Below are 15,979 nucleotides of genomic sequence, written 5' to 3' on the forward strand. Positions count from 1 at the left end.
TTTTGAAAAGAAAGCTGGCTGGGAGCAAGTGGGGATGGTGTTCAAGTTATGTCCTGATGCACGCATGTTTGCCATTGGAGATAGGAGTAAGGACTTATTTCTTTTATTTCTTTTTTTAAAAAAAAATTATTTTTACTGTATGTGCCTTATGTATGGGGGAGGTTCTTTCATGAACACATGTTTAGTGCCCACGAAGGCCAGAAGAGGAAGTCAGGTCCCCTGGAGCTGGAGTTACAGATGGTGATAAGCTTTCCGGAACAGCTCCCAGGAACTGAACTCCAGTCCTCTAGAAAAGCAGTACATGGTCTTAAATTGAGCAACCTCTGCAGCCCCTGTCGATTTCAAACAAGGCTTAGAGTATAGTGAACTTTTTTTTTTTTTTTGAGAATCTAATTTCCAAAAGGTTTAACCAAAAATACTTCAAAATACTAATCATATTTTGTTAAGCATCTTAATAGGCTTTTCAGGTGCTGTATCCCAGAATATTTGAAACTACTCTCCCATGAATCAGTGACATTACACCTATGCTTCAAAATACAGAAAACAGCAAAAGCCAGTCAGCATTCGGAATGAACAGCATCTCTGAACAATCAAAACTGCTGCCCCTGAGGAAGTCAGCGCTGGGCATGAGAGATAGAAGACATCTTTTCACCAGGACAGCAGTAAGTCACTTTCTCTAAGGAAAAAGCTGGCACAAGAACCTCACCACTTGGGGGCTGGAGAGACAGCTCAGTGGTTAAGAGCACTGGCTGCTATTCCAGAGGTCCTGAGTTCAATTCCCAGTAACCACATGGTGGCTCACAACCATCTGTAATGAGATCTGGCACCCTCCTCTGGTGTGCGAGTATACATGGAGGCAGAATGTTGCATACATAATAAATAAATAAATAAATAAGTAAATCTTTTATTTAAAAAAAAAAAAGAACCTCACCTATCATAAATGGCAAAAAAAAACCTGTTAGCTTTTGCCAGGCGAAAAACTGTACACACCTTTAATCTCAGCATTTGGAAGGCAGAGGCAGGTAGATCTCTGTGAGTTTGAGGCCAGCCTGTACTACAGAATGAGTTCCAGGACAGCTAGGACTACCTAGAGAAACTCTGCCTCAAAAAAACAAAGCCGGATGGTGGTGGCGCACGCCTTTAATCCCAGCACTTGGGAGGCAGAGGCAGGAGGATCTCTGGGAGTTCGAGGCCAGCCTGGTCTACAAGAGCTAGTTCCGGGACCGGCACCAAAGCTACAGAGAAACCCTGTCTCGAAAAACAAAACAAAACAAAAAAACAAACAAAAATGGTGAAAACAGCAAAATTAATATGTATAATTCTAAGTTTGTTTAAAAAGTAATAATGGAATACACCAAGAGTTTAAAAAAAAAAAAAAAAAAAGACAAGGTCTCATCATGTAGCCCAGGCTGACCAGAACTCACTATGAGGACTAGGCTGCCTTTAAACTCAATAGATGTACTTGCCTCTGCCTCCCAAGTGCCAAGTGGTATCAAAAGTATGTTCTGCCATGCCCAACCCACCACTGCTTAAAATCCAGGGACATGGCCTCATTAGCAGGGGGATGTCAGCCGCCTTACCGCTGCAGAGGTTTACACTTGACAAAGATCCAAAGACCTGTCCACCAGTAAAGATGTCACAAGAAGCAGGACAGGCATGTGAGCCACTGCCAGGAAGACTAGTTAATGAGAAATCACTCAATTTCTCAAAAATAACTCGTATAGCCAGGTGTGGTAGTGACACCTGTAATCTCAGCTCTTGGGAGGCACAGGCAGGGAGGGACTCGAGGCCAGCCCTGGACGAGACCCTGTCTCAAATAATGAACAATTTGCACGAGACAAATCGGAATTCATACAATAAAAAGTCACATACTTGGTTCTTTTAAGCTCATTTAATATTTGAACTCTTATTTTCTATTTTCCCAGACCCCAGAAAACAAAGTTTTAGATGACCCAATATTTTGTTCCAGAAACATACAGCCTTATCAGCTAATTCATAAAAGAGCTTTTTACAAAGGTACATCTGGGTAATTAGAGCAATAAAGACTTTTAGGCATTTCAAAATGTGATCAGTAAAAATACACGATTATTAATAAGGTTTTTTTAAAGATAGTTCCAGATTTCTCTTAAAAGCAATTTCTGTTAAAGAGTACATGATTGTATGGTGAACGAGGAAGTGAGACGCTCTAGTGGGGAAGAGGCTCATTAAAAACCAACAGTGTGCACGCTACGGTCACCATGCTGTAGTGTCTGCTTAGCGGGTGGCACCTGGAAATGGCGGGGAGGGATTGGTTTCTAGGAGTCCCCCTTTTTCCTGATCAATTTATTACCCAAATCCTCAGTCCCCGTGGGGGAAGGCAAACAGGCAGAACAAGAAAGCTCCTTTCTTGAAGAAAGAACAATTTTACAGATCACACTAAATGGGGCTGAAGTGTGAGAAAAACAAAACCATGGTCTACGAAATACTTCCGCAAAGCCTTGCTAATGTTGTAGTTTAAGGTCCTATGGTGCCTTCTGCAACATGGAGGGAAGGAAGAACAGAGCATGCATAAGTGGCTCTAAACACGTTCCCACACCTGCAGAGACGAGACTGCTTGGCTGGAATACAGGCGAAGGCACCAGACCATCGCCAATGCCAAGGAGCAGAGCAGAGAGTAAACTACTGCATCTTAGGAAGCATACTTACAGGTTTTTGCTCCTAAAAATAGGCAAAGAAGGACTTTTCTCTTCCTCCCTCCCCCAAAGACAAAGAAACAAAACACTTTCTAAAAGAGGGCTTGTTCTTTCTAGAGGTCATTAGAAGGTGTTTGGGGAAGACAAAGGCGAAAACACTCATGTAATAACCTCCCACGTGATACAATAAATAGTTACAATTTGGGTTGTGAAAGCAGCAGAACTCCAACAGTCCAGTTGGCTGCTTTGGAACTATACAAAATACATGGCCAAAGCCATCCTTTTAAATTACAGTACTTTGAAGGTTTGCTGGTTTGGCTTGATTACGGCTTTTCTCTGAAAAGGAGACACTCCACACATAATCTGCCACTTAGCGACAGAAGAGCCACTAAGCTCACAAGAGAGCAGTGTCAGGGGTTGTGCCCATGGCATACACGACTTTCTGGCTCTGCAGAAGATGCTGTGTCCCTCTTGCTGGCCTAGTACTCCTCAGGACAGAAACAGACTGCACCTTCTCATCACCCAACTTGGAGATAACTATGACGATGATAACCTCATTCCAGAAGAGGAGGAATACCTACTGTCACCACCATGGAAGGGTCAGAGTCAAACGGACCTGATCATAACGGCCAAAATGAAATGGAAGACATGGTAGGCCAAAAAGGGAGGGACAGGCAAGAAGTAAGGCTGGTAAGAGAAAGGAGCTCTCAAAAAAGCGGGTTTTTTTGTTTGTTTGTTTGTTTTTCTTTTCAGATTTCACTTGGTTTTGAGGTTTCACCTGAAGATGTAATAAATACGCATTTATTTGGAAGTACTGGAGCAATGCCAAAGTACCTTTCCAGTTAGCCCTGCTGTAACCCTAAGAGAGGCTGAGAGTCAGGAAAAGGAGAGCAAGCAACCAGGAGAGCGGAGTTCAAGTTGAGCTGTGCTAGAGGACCATGGAAGGACCTGTAGTGTTGGAAGCCAGCAGAGCGCTGCTGTCTGGTTTTCTCCTGATGAGCTACCCAGATGGTGTAGTGTAAGAGGCTGCCTGGAAGACAACAGAACCATTTGGTCTCTACTTGCTTCTCCTAAGAGATACAGGGAGTTCAAAATCCCAAACTTCACTTATAATGTTCCACATCAAAATTTCAAAGCCCAATCTGAGCTATGCTTGACCTATGACTCAAAATATAATTCCAATTTAGAGATGAGGTACAAGGATCCAAGCTGATCGATCTAAGAAGGGCAGAAACAGGAATCTGGACCCAGACAGACAAACTTGTTAAGTTGTAGAGGTGTTCATAAAAGCAGCTGGGGGACCATCCACATTGAGAAAAACCTGGGTTTGAGGGGCACTAAGGGGAGAATAAAATTACATCCTGACTGCCCCCAGAGTTCAGGGGACCCTCCTGCAAGATGTGAGTAACATGTGAACTCCTTGTTTATTAACAGAATTTAGATTTGACAAATGATTTTTTTTTTACAGAACACTTCAAAAACATATTTACCAAATACACAAAGAAAACCACTGAAAGCCAACACAAGTAAGGAGTTCTCGGCCACAGTCCTGACTAGCTCACCCTCCACAGGTGCTGCCCACACTGCAGCTACCACCAGCACCTTGGTGGCTGCACTGCTCACCTCTGGTCTCAGTTCCCAAGGCCAGTCATGGTGCCATGCAGGCAGGGCTGTGGCAGTGGGGTGATGTGAGCAACTCTCCGCCACACCTTCCTCTGCCCACTCTTGGCTCTGCTTGTGACTTTGAAGAGCCCTTTGGCACCATCAGTGCAAAAAATTAGAGTCAAACATCCAGGTACTCATTTTTTACTGGCCTTATAATCAGCAGTACCCGTGGCTAGTGACAGCCATGGTTCAACTCAGTAGTGATTCAGTTTACAAAACCTTCTCAGACTCTCCCCCCACCCCTCCCCTCCGCAGCACCCCACCACCACTGAAGCATTCTGTTTCTTTGTTCCTATGTCCTGCTCACTCTGCAGGGAACGTTTCATACAAGTGCCAGTCAATATATAATTATACAAATTCAACAATACCAAGAATAACAAATTATAATCAAGAAAATAAAAATTTGTTTTCTTCTCTCCCAAATCCCAACTATCAACAGAAAAGACAACAAAGGAAATACACCCATTTTCAAGTGCCTGCCATTTAGTGTACTGAGGATTCCTGTTAATTGGGGTGGAGGCCAGTTATACAGAAGAGATGCTTGCCTTGGGGTGGGAAGAGGTCCACCTGCTCTGATCAACTGCACAGCACATAGCTCATGTCATCTGCATCCGCACACAGGAGTCATGTAGCATCGCTGAGATGACCCCCAGAAAGGCAGTCTTCTGGACAGAGCGGCTGGGGTTACAGGTTAGTGAAGGTCAGGTATTCTTCTCTCTTCTGCTTTGCCTCTCTGCTAACTTCCCCATCCCCCACCTGACCCTGGCTTCAGGAACAATTGATCCTTGGGTGTGCTAAATACAAGGGGCTAAAACTCCCACTACTCAATTAAAACAAAACAAGGCAAAGTAAAAATTAAAGTGTGCTTTCAAATATGGAATGAAATCAAATAAATACATCTGATTTTCTTTGTCTTACCTACATACAATTTTATATCCTACACCCAAAGCTCTATACATTTGGTTTTATTCTGAATCAAAATGCATTTCTGATAGTGAGGAGAGGAGAGAACTGACATTCCCTCACTGACAGACTTGTGCAGCTGCCAAACTGAAGAACTAGTCCCACTTGGGACACCCTGGGACATGGCCGAGCCCAGGTGGTTCCAGGCAGATCCTCTGTCACTCTCTCTGTGTCCACACTGGAGCCGGGATGTGGTTGATATAGGACCGACACTCAAAATCCAACAGCCTGCAGTCACCTCCGGGACACGGGCTCTAACTCTTATCTGAGAAGAATGAAGATATGTGGAAGTCCAATTAAGAGAAAAGTTAACATTGTGAAGAACACACGTGCAACCCGCAGACATGGTCCTGTCCACTTCTGAACCATAAAACACACCCTCCAGGTACACAAGCCAATGAGTATGAACTGGCCCACGAACACAGGCTGAGCTGCACCAGGGGCCCTGCTGGCCTCAGTGTCAGAAGAGGCACAAAGTATGGCAGGGCTCCTCACAAGGGAAGCTCCTGAAGCAGCACAGCGCAGGTTCTACTACTCTACTACTGAATTTATGGTTCACCAGGCTTCCTTCCACTCTGCCTTCAGCCTGGAAAAGGTGAAGAAAGAGAGGAGGGGCTGGCACAGGAGCTGACAACCACAGCTCTTCTGAGAGCAGAAAGGGCAAAGTCAGCAGCCTTGATATATGATGTTTAGAAACAAGCAGTTTCTACGGACAGGAAAGAAAAGAAATCACAGATTTTCATATTAAAGAATAATAAATCACATGTCCATGTGCTGTTAAGCAAGACGAGCCACCATTTCACATACCTGAGAGCTTGTCAGGGAGGGCTGAGCTAGCCAGCCTTTGGCAAAGAAGGGCGTAACTTTCCTCCACCTTCTGCAACATCCAAGATTTTCCATGGGGATGGCACAAGAAAAATAAAATTAGTTGAAAATGGGAATGAAGGTGTTCCCTGTTACAGGCATGAACACTGAGCACTGAAGACGCTGCTGTCCGAGAAGGAGGTAAATTCCCTTCTCCCATTTCTCGCCTCAACAGGTGACAACTCCTATGTGAACACTGAAGAAGCAAATAAGGTGACCTGCTCATGGCGGAAGTCACCCAGGAGATGGTCTCACACCATGTGACAGATGAACACAGAGGCCTTTTGGATACCGCACCTTGCTAGCCACATAATGATAATACATGAAATAGACTGAAAAGGGGAAAATCTATTTATTATGTGGAGTTGAAAGAAAACCAAGGGAGCAAAGTCTTGAACACTACATCGCCCAACTAAATGATGTGCCAACGTTTTTACCTTACTGGTCTTTCGCTCCTGTTATGGTTTCCAATTTTGTGTTTGTGTGTGTTTCTCCTGCTTTTGTTTGTTTGTTGTTGTTATTGCTTTTGTTTAATCTGGGTTTGGTTTTGCTTTTTGAAAATTGCCTACTTGTTTTCTAATGAGAGAGAGAGAGAGAGAGAGAGAGAGAGAGAGAGAGAGAGAGAGAAGGTGTGGAGTTGGATGGATGGTGAGGTAGGGAAAAGCTGTGAGAAGTTAGAGGAAGAGAAACCATAATCAGAACATATTGTTTGAAAATGTGTGGTCTTTAACAACCAATTTCCAAAACATTCCATTCATACTCATGTGTTTGGATAACAGAAATTGGCCACTGGAGCCAATTTCTACCTGTCATGACCTCTGGGCAACTATCAACACTATTCCATGAGTCACAGATAATTAACAGGCTACAGCAAGTCACAGCATTACCTGGTTTTGATTCACACCCACTTAACTCACTCCACATCATCCAACATGATGGAGACCAACTGCCCCAAGTACTTTTAGGTTCTTAAAATTAAAAAACCCAAACAGACATGTAATTAGCTATATACCTATAACTTTCCTGTTCTTGTAATTTTGTCACAAGACAAATAGTGTCATTACCAGCTTTTAACCAGGCCTATTCATGACTAATGGCCAAAAAAATTAAAATAGGTAGACACAGAACCTGGACATCAGGATTCAGGATTCCATCACTCCAAACATACACTCTGCTGCGCTCTTAGGATCAAGTGCTAAGGAGACAGAAACATGACATACCTTTAAGTGTTCGAGGTCAGCCTCTATTTTATGAATGTACTCCAGGATTTGGCTTTGTGAATCTGTACAAAAAGAGGGACTCTGGATCTCAAAACAAGCATCCTCCATAGCTCTCCAGCGTCGCTGGACCAGGACTTCTGGGGTGAATGGTGAAACTGCCCCATCAGAATGAGCATTCTGAGGGGAGTATTGCTGCTGGTGGGTGGAGTCCACAGAAGGGATGCCTGCTACAGGCTGCAGGGTGAATGAGGAGGCAACCTCCTCATCTGTGGAGCTCTCCTGCACTGCATCATAGCCATCAAGGATCAAACAGTTTCCTATTGGTGGAGACAGGACAGTCTGATGAGATTAGCACTGCCACCAGAATGGGGTCACATGATAACTTGAAAAGCAACTACAGTGAGGGAACCAACAGCTCCCAAGTTTAGCTTTAACTCCACCAGAATTTACTTCAGATTAAAGCCAACCTCAGTAAACTTTCACAATAATTCCTGACTAACTTCATATTAGTCAGGGTTCTAAGAGTTTAATGCTTACATAACAACCGGACTCCACTTCACTACCAAATACCCTTTCCGCCTTTGTCCCCTAGCGATGACAGCACTCTTTCCAGTGCTCACTGCTGAACACTCTCTCCAGGTATCCACAGGGCCTCTCCCTGCACTTCACTCGCTTCTTCATAGACCAATCACCATGTGTGCCCTCAGTGCTCCGCTCTGGCCATAGCTGCCCTTATTTTCTTCCTAATCCGTCTGACCATCTGACGCTTACCACTTGCTTTTTATTTTCCACTACTCTCTCCCTTCAGGCACTTAAGCTTCTTAAGAACAATGGAGTTTCCGGCATTTTTCACTGTTCAATTTCCCAGTCCCTATGACAGGGTCTGGCAAAGAACAGATTCAGTATTTATTGTTATGAAGGAATAAACACACACACACAATTTAGATATTGAAACAACATTCATTCCAGCAAATAAGACAGTCAACAATAACCAAAACCAAAGTTGAAATGTGAAAGCCACTTGCCTGAGATGCGTAAATTAACATCCTTCTCTTCCTTTTTAACTGCTCCGTCACCTTCTGATGGATTATCATCACTATGTGCTTCACGGGCATCAAAAAAGTGCTCTCCACTGTCATCCAGACCCCCTTCTGGCTCTGCAGTAGGCATCTCTGGGGTCAGGATCATGTGGTCCATTACTAAAATGTTACTTGCCTGGCTGTCTTGGGATGCCAGTATCACTGAATCTTGTGTAGCACAAGACTCAGTTGAAGTCCGTGGACTGTCACAAGTTGCAAAGTCACCAGTTCCAGTTTTAAAAGGCATCTGTCCTTCCCCGGCATGACATGCCTTAACATTTTCAGAGTCCTGGATGCCACTCTCTGCCTGCCCCTCTTCAGAAGCTGACCCGTATCTTGAGAAGGACTGCCAGTCTTCCTGGGTGCTCTTCTCAGTCAGACCAAACTGCTGGGCCAGCAGCTGCTTCAACAAGCCCACTAAGAGTCACAGTGGGGTGAAGAGAACAAAAGGAAACTGACTATCACAGACTGACTGCCAGCTGGAATCAGGCAGCTGTTTCCCATTACTTCTAAAACTAAGAATACATAACAACATACAACCAAAATAAAATCCTACACAATTTGTTTTGCTGTTTTGGTTTTTGGAGATAAGGTTTCTCTGTATAACAGCTGTGGCTGTCCTGGAACTCTCTCTAGTAGACAAGACAGGCCACGAACTCACAGAGATCTTCCTGCCTCTGTCTCCTGAGTGCTGGGATTAAAGGTGTGCGCCACTACATCCAGCCTACATAATCATTTTTATCTTGAAAAATGCAATAAAAATATGATCTTCTACACAACATAACATTAAATTACACCAGAGCTGAGCATTCTGAGTAGCGAGATCCTCCTATTTAAAGGTTCTAAATACAATTAATTCCAGGTATCCACTCCAGCAGTTAGGCCAGCAAAACTAAATGTTATGCTCTTTCTTCTCAAGAGTAGACATTATTTTTTCCTAATAATTTTCCTATATGGCAAAGACAATTGCATAATAAACTCAAACTCCAATAATTTGGTGGTAGTATATATAAGTTCAAAGGAAAATATTCATTAGGTTTTAAAATTACCTTATTCACTATTGGCATGGCCTCTTTAGGATGTTAAAAGTTAGATCCAGTTCACCCCTGGGCTAAATTTATGCTGAGCTCATGCAGGTGGTGGCAGTTCTAGGGCCATGCAGTAAACTACCAGACATCACCAAGTCTGCCACTTCAGAAGAATCCAGAACAAATGAGATTTTAAATAACTGTAATTCCCTTCTTCCACCACAGGCTGACCCTCTTCTTCTCCAAGGAGAGTTCAGGTCTAAGAAGACCTCCCTCTTTCTCAAGTACCTTAATCTCTCCCCAAAATGGCAGTCCTAAAACGTCACCTCCCCACTACCACTTCCCCTGGGATGGTCTGCATGTAAGAAGCTATTGTGAAGAATATTAAATCTCCACATAAAACGCAGAAGATGTATAATTTGGAAAAGCTCCTAAAATTCTGTGATGTGTCTGTCCATCAAATATGGAGGATGCAACCTGGCATTTAAAATTTATAACAGCAAGACTTCTCAGTCCATCTTCCTGATTCCTAAATCGATCTCCTATATTCCTCCAACCTGTACTGTGTGTGCAGGCCAGTCGTCCAGTCACTGTTCTCCAAGCACCCTGAGCCCTGCATCCACTTTGCGTCCTGCTATTGCTTTTGTCTGAGTGGTTCTATTTCACACATTTATTTCAATTATTTATAATCACCCTTCAAGATGACAAGCACATCTGTCTTCTCTCTACTGCTTCCCTTCTCTGACCATGCCAACCCAGACAGATTTGACAAAAAAGCCTTATTACTCCTGGAATGTTTGCTTTTAAAAGTGGCAGGGGGGTGAGGTGAGGTTCATATTCTCTTCCGAAAAAGACCATAATTTCTTGAAGGGAAGATATCCATAGTTTAGAATTTTTTTTTTTCATGAAAACACATTGCTTTTTCTCTCTAAAAGGCTTTCCAGTACACCATGCACTCTGCCAAAAGTTAGGAATAAAACTTACAATTTCTCAGTGCGTCTAACGCCCACCGCTCCTCTGACACAGGCAAGTGTGGCTCTGGGATTGGATAACTGCCATCATCTTCCTTCAGTGTCCCATTTGCATGCTGCTCCTTTGCAAACTGTGTTGCAGTCACAAAGAGATGTTCTGCCTCTGATTTGCCAGGGGTAGTCAGTGAATGAGACTGAGGTTTTGATGAAATTAAGGGCGATTCTAATCCCAAAACTCTGTCTGTCAGTGGAACAGAAAAGGTAGAGTATACCTTAGTGGACATTTCATTCTCAATCAGGAAACGCTGGGAGCAGTGTAAACCACATAAGCTACAGAGATCAGGCACTGGGGAAAGCACTCAGCACAGAGCAATGCAGCACTGGCACAGAGGCTCCCAGGCAGCAGCCGTTAGAGCTGGTGCCAGCACAGAGCCTTCATTCTCACAGGCAGTGGAGTACATCCTCCAGGAAGCCTTGCCTCTGCAGCTCACCTGGGCTCTGTAGACCAGTGACTGAAAGGCCATGGTGCTCCACTTTTAATTTGGATGGTTCTTCGTCGTCATTGTCTCCTCTGCAGAAAAAAAGAAAGAAAGAAACCCTGAGCATCAAAAGATGTCCAAACTCCATGGCATTCTAATGAAGAATTTCGCATGTCTTTCCAAGAAGCACAACAGCGCACTTACTCGCAAGGTGGCGACTGTGGCAGAGGAATGGGCTTTGTGGACTGCTCCTTCACTGAAGCAGCCATTCGACAGATGAGGTCCTGCCAGCTTCAGGAGGTGAGAGGGGTCCAGAAGGCAGGAGGAAAGCAGAAACACCAGATCAATACATTCAAGGAAAGGAGAAAACACCCAAACACCACCCATGTTGCCAGAGAACATCTTTATTTTGGCACCACTCATGTAGAGACTCTAAAATATACTTCAAAGGAAACTCTAGCATGAACACAGTACTCATTTAAAAGAGTAATTTGGCACTTCTGAGATTTTTTCTTTAGAAAATTTATTTTTAGTAGAATAAAATAAAAACAAAACCATCAATTTCAAAAGAAATTCTTAGAGGAATATTTGCAAGAGTACAAGAGGAAGTACTTGATTTCTAGAGTGGTTTTCATAATCTTAGTACAAAGGCAAGTTGCAGGCTGGAGAGATGGCTCAGCAGTTAGGGAACATGCTTGCTCCTCCAGAGGACAACCATCCAGTTCCCAGAACCCATGTCAGTCAGCTTACAACCACCTCTAACACCTATAACATTAGCTCCAGGGGATCTGACACCTTCTTCTGGCTTCTGCAGGCACCTGGACACATGTGCACAACTCTGTCTGTCTCTCTCTCACACACACACGTACACAAACAATGAAATAAATCTTAGTAAAACAAAGTTTGTGGAACATTTGTACTTTGAATAATAGAGTATCAATTAGAAAAAAGTAATTAAATCTGATACATACACCGTCTTTTCAGAAACTGTCTGTGCTACCAATTCATAAATTTGGGCTCCGTTATCTGACATGGAGATGACAAATAAAGCTTTGTTATCTAGAAAAGAAGAAAACAAACCTTATTCTGCCACTATGACCAAGGAAGCTATGAGATATTTTTAGATGCAGATACAAATATTCTACATCTTAATTTAGATAAAAGTTATTTACAAAACTTTATCAAGTTTATAAAATAAATTTTGTGAAACTCACTGTAAGCTACATTATCTATCACTTAAATAAACTAATTTATAAAAGTCAACACAGTATTTCATTAGTAACAAAAATAAGTCATAGTTTACTGGACTCAGTGAGTTAAAAAAAAAAGCAAAAACACATTAAGTTGGGACAGAAAATTAGTGGAGGGGACATGGAGTGTATTAAACCAAAACTTTATATTACATACATATGTGAAATTCTCAAACAATAAAAAGTAATTGGTCTCATACAAGTTCTGTCTTAATAACAATTATGTTCTACTCAAGTAGAATGTACTTTGGAGTTCTATCATTATGAAATTAAACGCATACATGAAAACACACACACTACCAAACCCAATGCTATTCCTTTCACATTTATTTTAAACTGCTGTTTTTCCAAGTTGTTAACATTATTTGAGAAACATTGCAAAAGAGGTTACAAAGTTTGCTGTCACGAAATTAAGTTATATAAAAGATCTCATCCTAATACAACTAAACTATAACTTGTCAACCTAAACTGCTAGAAAAAACCCAAACTCGGAACTGGAGAGACGCTGCAACAGTTAAGAACACTAGTGGTGCACGCCTTTAATCCCAGCACTCGGGAGGCAGAGGCAGGTGAATCTCTGTGAGTTCGAGACCAGCCTGGTCTACAAGAGCTAGTTCCAGGATAGGCTCCAAAACCACAGAGAAACCCTGTCTCGGGGGGAAAAAAAAAAAAAAAGAACACTAGTTCCCAGCACCTGCATGGCAGCTCAGAACTGTATGTAACTCCAGTCTCAGGGATCCAATACCTTCTTCTGGCCTCCAAGGGCATCAGACTCAAATGTGGTTCAGAGACATACATATATGCAGCCAAAACACCCATACACGTAAAATAATAAAATTAAATAAAACAAAAAAATTCACCCACCTCTTCAATTTTCACTTTTTCCCCAACAAACATGCCATTCTAAAGGCAGCCTTCTCACTGGGGTTACCCTCAAAGTATTCATTATCTTTCCTAACATCTATCACCAATTTCAACAGAATAAACACAAATGTATTGAAATTTTTAAATGCAGAAAACCACTGACTGTAGCAGGATTAATAAAAACCTAGAGGTAGATATTGCGGTTCAAGTTGAAGATCAGAAAAGCAAAGCAGCCAAGTCACTAGAGAGTCCTCACCTCTACCAAGTCTCAGACAAACAAAGGGGCGATTCTGTCCTAGCATGACTGTAGACCAAATCTCAGACTGCACCGAGACTGTGATTAGGGCGCATCATCCCAAGTACTAGAATCAATGTGTGAAATGTGTTTCTCTTGTAGACTGATTCACTCTCACGTAGCCCAGAGTGGCCTTGAGTCCTGGGGCTAAAGGTATGTGCCACCACTCCCTGGCCTCTAGTGGCTTAGTTCTGAAGTCTTATCTTCACACAAGCTTTATTTATTAAAACACAAATAATACACCACTATAACTGAGCCAATCTAACTGTCTTTAAATAATTTGGTGGTGTGAAATTTCAACTAGATATCTAAACAATAAGCAAACTTCACTTAAGTTTCTACACATATAAACAACAAAACTACTGAAATCACTGTGCTGCTTATGCAACACTGAGTACCCTGCAGTTTCCCAGTCCATCTAGAAGCTAGCATCCTTCAGCAGACACCCACCTGTTGCCACCTGTCGAACCAACACTGTGCTCAGCTTAATGACGGGACTGAACGTGTGCTTGCTGTCAGCTGTGGACGCCAGTATCTTACTATGGCACCGTAACACCAGTTTGTCATCCTGTTTTTGCAACAGTACAAGAATGTCTTCCAGTAGCAGTGTGTAAAGATCTAGAAATAAAAATGTAGAGAATCTGTTAAGTAAAGAAATTTAAAATAAAGGAAATTATTTCTGGAAAACCTAGCTAATTTTAAAAACTGATCTGCAAACTATCCTCTTTAATTTCATTTTTAATAATTCATTTTAGTATGCTTTGTGGAAATATCATCTGAGAGTTACAAGAATTAAAAGTAATGCTCCCTCACTGCAAGAACTCAAAAGATGCTAGTCCACAGAAAACTCACTGCAAAGACTCCTCAGGAGATGACAACAGAACTCAAGTGAGATAGTTTTCTGCTACATTCCTAGATGAATATGTAACACAGTTTACACTTAACAAGCACACAAGCAGAACTCCCACAAATGCTCAGATATTGTAGAATAGCACTGCTAACTGAAAACTGTGAACGAGTCTGCTTCCCACCGGCAGACTTTCCCACTCTCTTCTCTCCACCCTCTCCAGAGACTTACCGATGCTTTTATCTCGATTCACCTTCCAAACCAAAGGCCCTTCATGAATCATCTTTCTTTTTGTTAAATCCAAATTCTGCCAAAGTAAAAAGAAGAGTACATAAATTACTTTCAAGATTATTTTATCAGTGGGGTTACAGCCACCACAACTAGTATCTTTATAAAACAGTCTTAATACAAAAGATATCATTTACATTCAGACAGGGTATTGCTGTGTCTTGAAAATGAAACAGTCCATGTTAAAACAGCCTGAACAAAACCTTCTAAAAGAGAAGAATTCTACAGAAAAGCAATCCTGCATATTCTCTGCAAACCCTCCAGATGGGTAAAAGCTTATGGATGGCATTACAAAGAGCCACAACATGCCCCCACTCCTTAGCTGCAATAAACCAGAAGCAGATGGTGCGTGCTGCGTGTGTGTGTATCTGTACAAGGCTTCTGAGTTCTAGGGCCCTAATTCCTAACATTTCCCAGCCTCCCAAAGAAAGTTTTAAATGGCAGTATTTATTAGGAAAATGCCAATTACTGTCTGTGCCAGCAACTTACTTATTATTAAAAACACCATGTTTTAGCATTAGCATCTCGAGGGGAACTCTCACGCTTTGGCAGGTAAGGAAATACATATATTAGCATGTTTTCTGATAAAACTATTATAGATGGCATACAAGTTTATTTTAAATAGATATCAAGTAAATCTGCCAATACAATTATCAGTAAACTGGTATTTAAAAAAAAAAAAGACTTAAGGCTGGTGGTGGCACATGACTTTTATCCCAGCACTTGGGAGGCAGAGGCAGGTGGATCTCTGTAAGTTCAAGGTCAGCCTGGTCTACAGAGTGAGTTCCAGAACAGTCAAAGCTATACAGAGAAACCCTGTCTCAGGAAAAAAAAAAAAAAAAGACTTAATATACTAAAAGGTTATTAATACTAAAGCCTAGGCATAGGAAATAACAATTTAATAAAAAGTTAACTATTCTTATATTGGTTTCACCCCTCATGCTTTACAAAAATATCATGGAAAAATTATCTTGACTCAGTGATCTGAAAAGTTCTTATAATAAAACAGTAAAAAGTACAGAGCAATTGAAATCTGGTAATAGCTAGTGTTCCCAAGTCTTCTAACAATTCCTGCCATACAGTTACAGGATCTCACAAAATAATCTCTGATAAAGATGAAACACCCTGGACACAGATCAGACATCAACAAGCAGAATGTAGTCAATAAATGCAGACATCTACAACACAGAACTCCTTCAAGGACGGCTATTCCCACTGAGATGTTAATTGCCTGCCAGGTCTTTAACACATTTTACTTTATGTTTTTAATTATGATTAGAGCATCTCTCACCCTGAGCTCATCAACATTTGGGTACTCGGACATTTTGAGATTGGAGGTGTCAAGGCGACGCTGATAATCTTCTAAGCGCTGAAAATTAAACAGGATAGAGCCAGGGTTAAGGCTTTGGGCATCAATGACCTCTTTGTTTCTAAATCACAGAAATGTCTTGAATCTGTATTTTACCAAAGTCACTGCAATATCAGACACAACAG

The 15,979-nt window shown here is 41.9% G+C and overlaps 1 protein-coding gene across 3 annotated transcripts in view; it reads right to left on the minus strand.

Moving 5' to 3' along the window:
- Positions 1 to 1,880: 1,880 nt before the first annotated feature.
- The window catches only part of Arhgef12 (Rho guanine nucleotide exchange factor 12), a 133,127-nt gene continuing 119,028 nt past the window's right edge, over positions 1,881 to 15,979 (minus strand). For all 3 annotated transcript variants that reach the window (XM_057766453.1, XM_057766451.1, XM_057766452.1), the window contains 11 exons: positions 15,777 to 15,854; positions 14,429 to 14,504; positions 13,801 to 13,968; positions 11,913 to 12,000; positions 11,146 to 11,232; positions 10,954 to 11,033; positions 10,476 to 10,703; positions 8,410 to 8,880; positions 7,385 to 7,701; positions 6,108 to 6,177; positions 1,881 to 5,565 (listed from right to left, as the gene is read on the minus strand). In XM_057766453.1, coding sequence (XP_057622436.1) covers positions 5,555 to 5,565; positions 6,108 to 6,177; positions 7,385 to 7,701; positions 8,410 to 8,880; positions 10,476 to 10,703; positions 10,954 to 11,033; positions 11,146 to 11,232; positions 11,913 to 12,000; positions 13,801 to 13,968; positions 14,429 to 14,504; positions 15,777 to 15,854 — 1,674 coding nt within the window. In that variant the 3' untranslated portion in view covers positions 1,881 to 5,554. The remainder of the gene's footprint in view (positions 5,566 to 6,107; positions 6,178 to 7,384; positions 7,702 to 8,409; positions 8,881 to 10,475; positions 10,704 to 10,953; positions 11,034 to 11,145; positions 11,233 to 11,912; positions 12,001 to 13,800; positions 13,969 to 14,428; positions 14,505 to 15,776; positions 15,855 to 15,979) is intronic.

The sequence above is a fragment of the Chionomys nivalis genome, chromosome 4 (genome assembly GCF_950005125.1).
Source record: "Chionomys nivalis chromosome 4, mChiNiv1.1, whole genome shotgun sequence".
In the NCBI taxonomy this organism is placed as follows: domain Eukaryota; kingdom Metazoa; phylum Chordata; class Mammalia; order Rodentia; family Cricetidae; genus Chionomys; species Chionomys nivalis.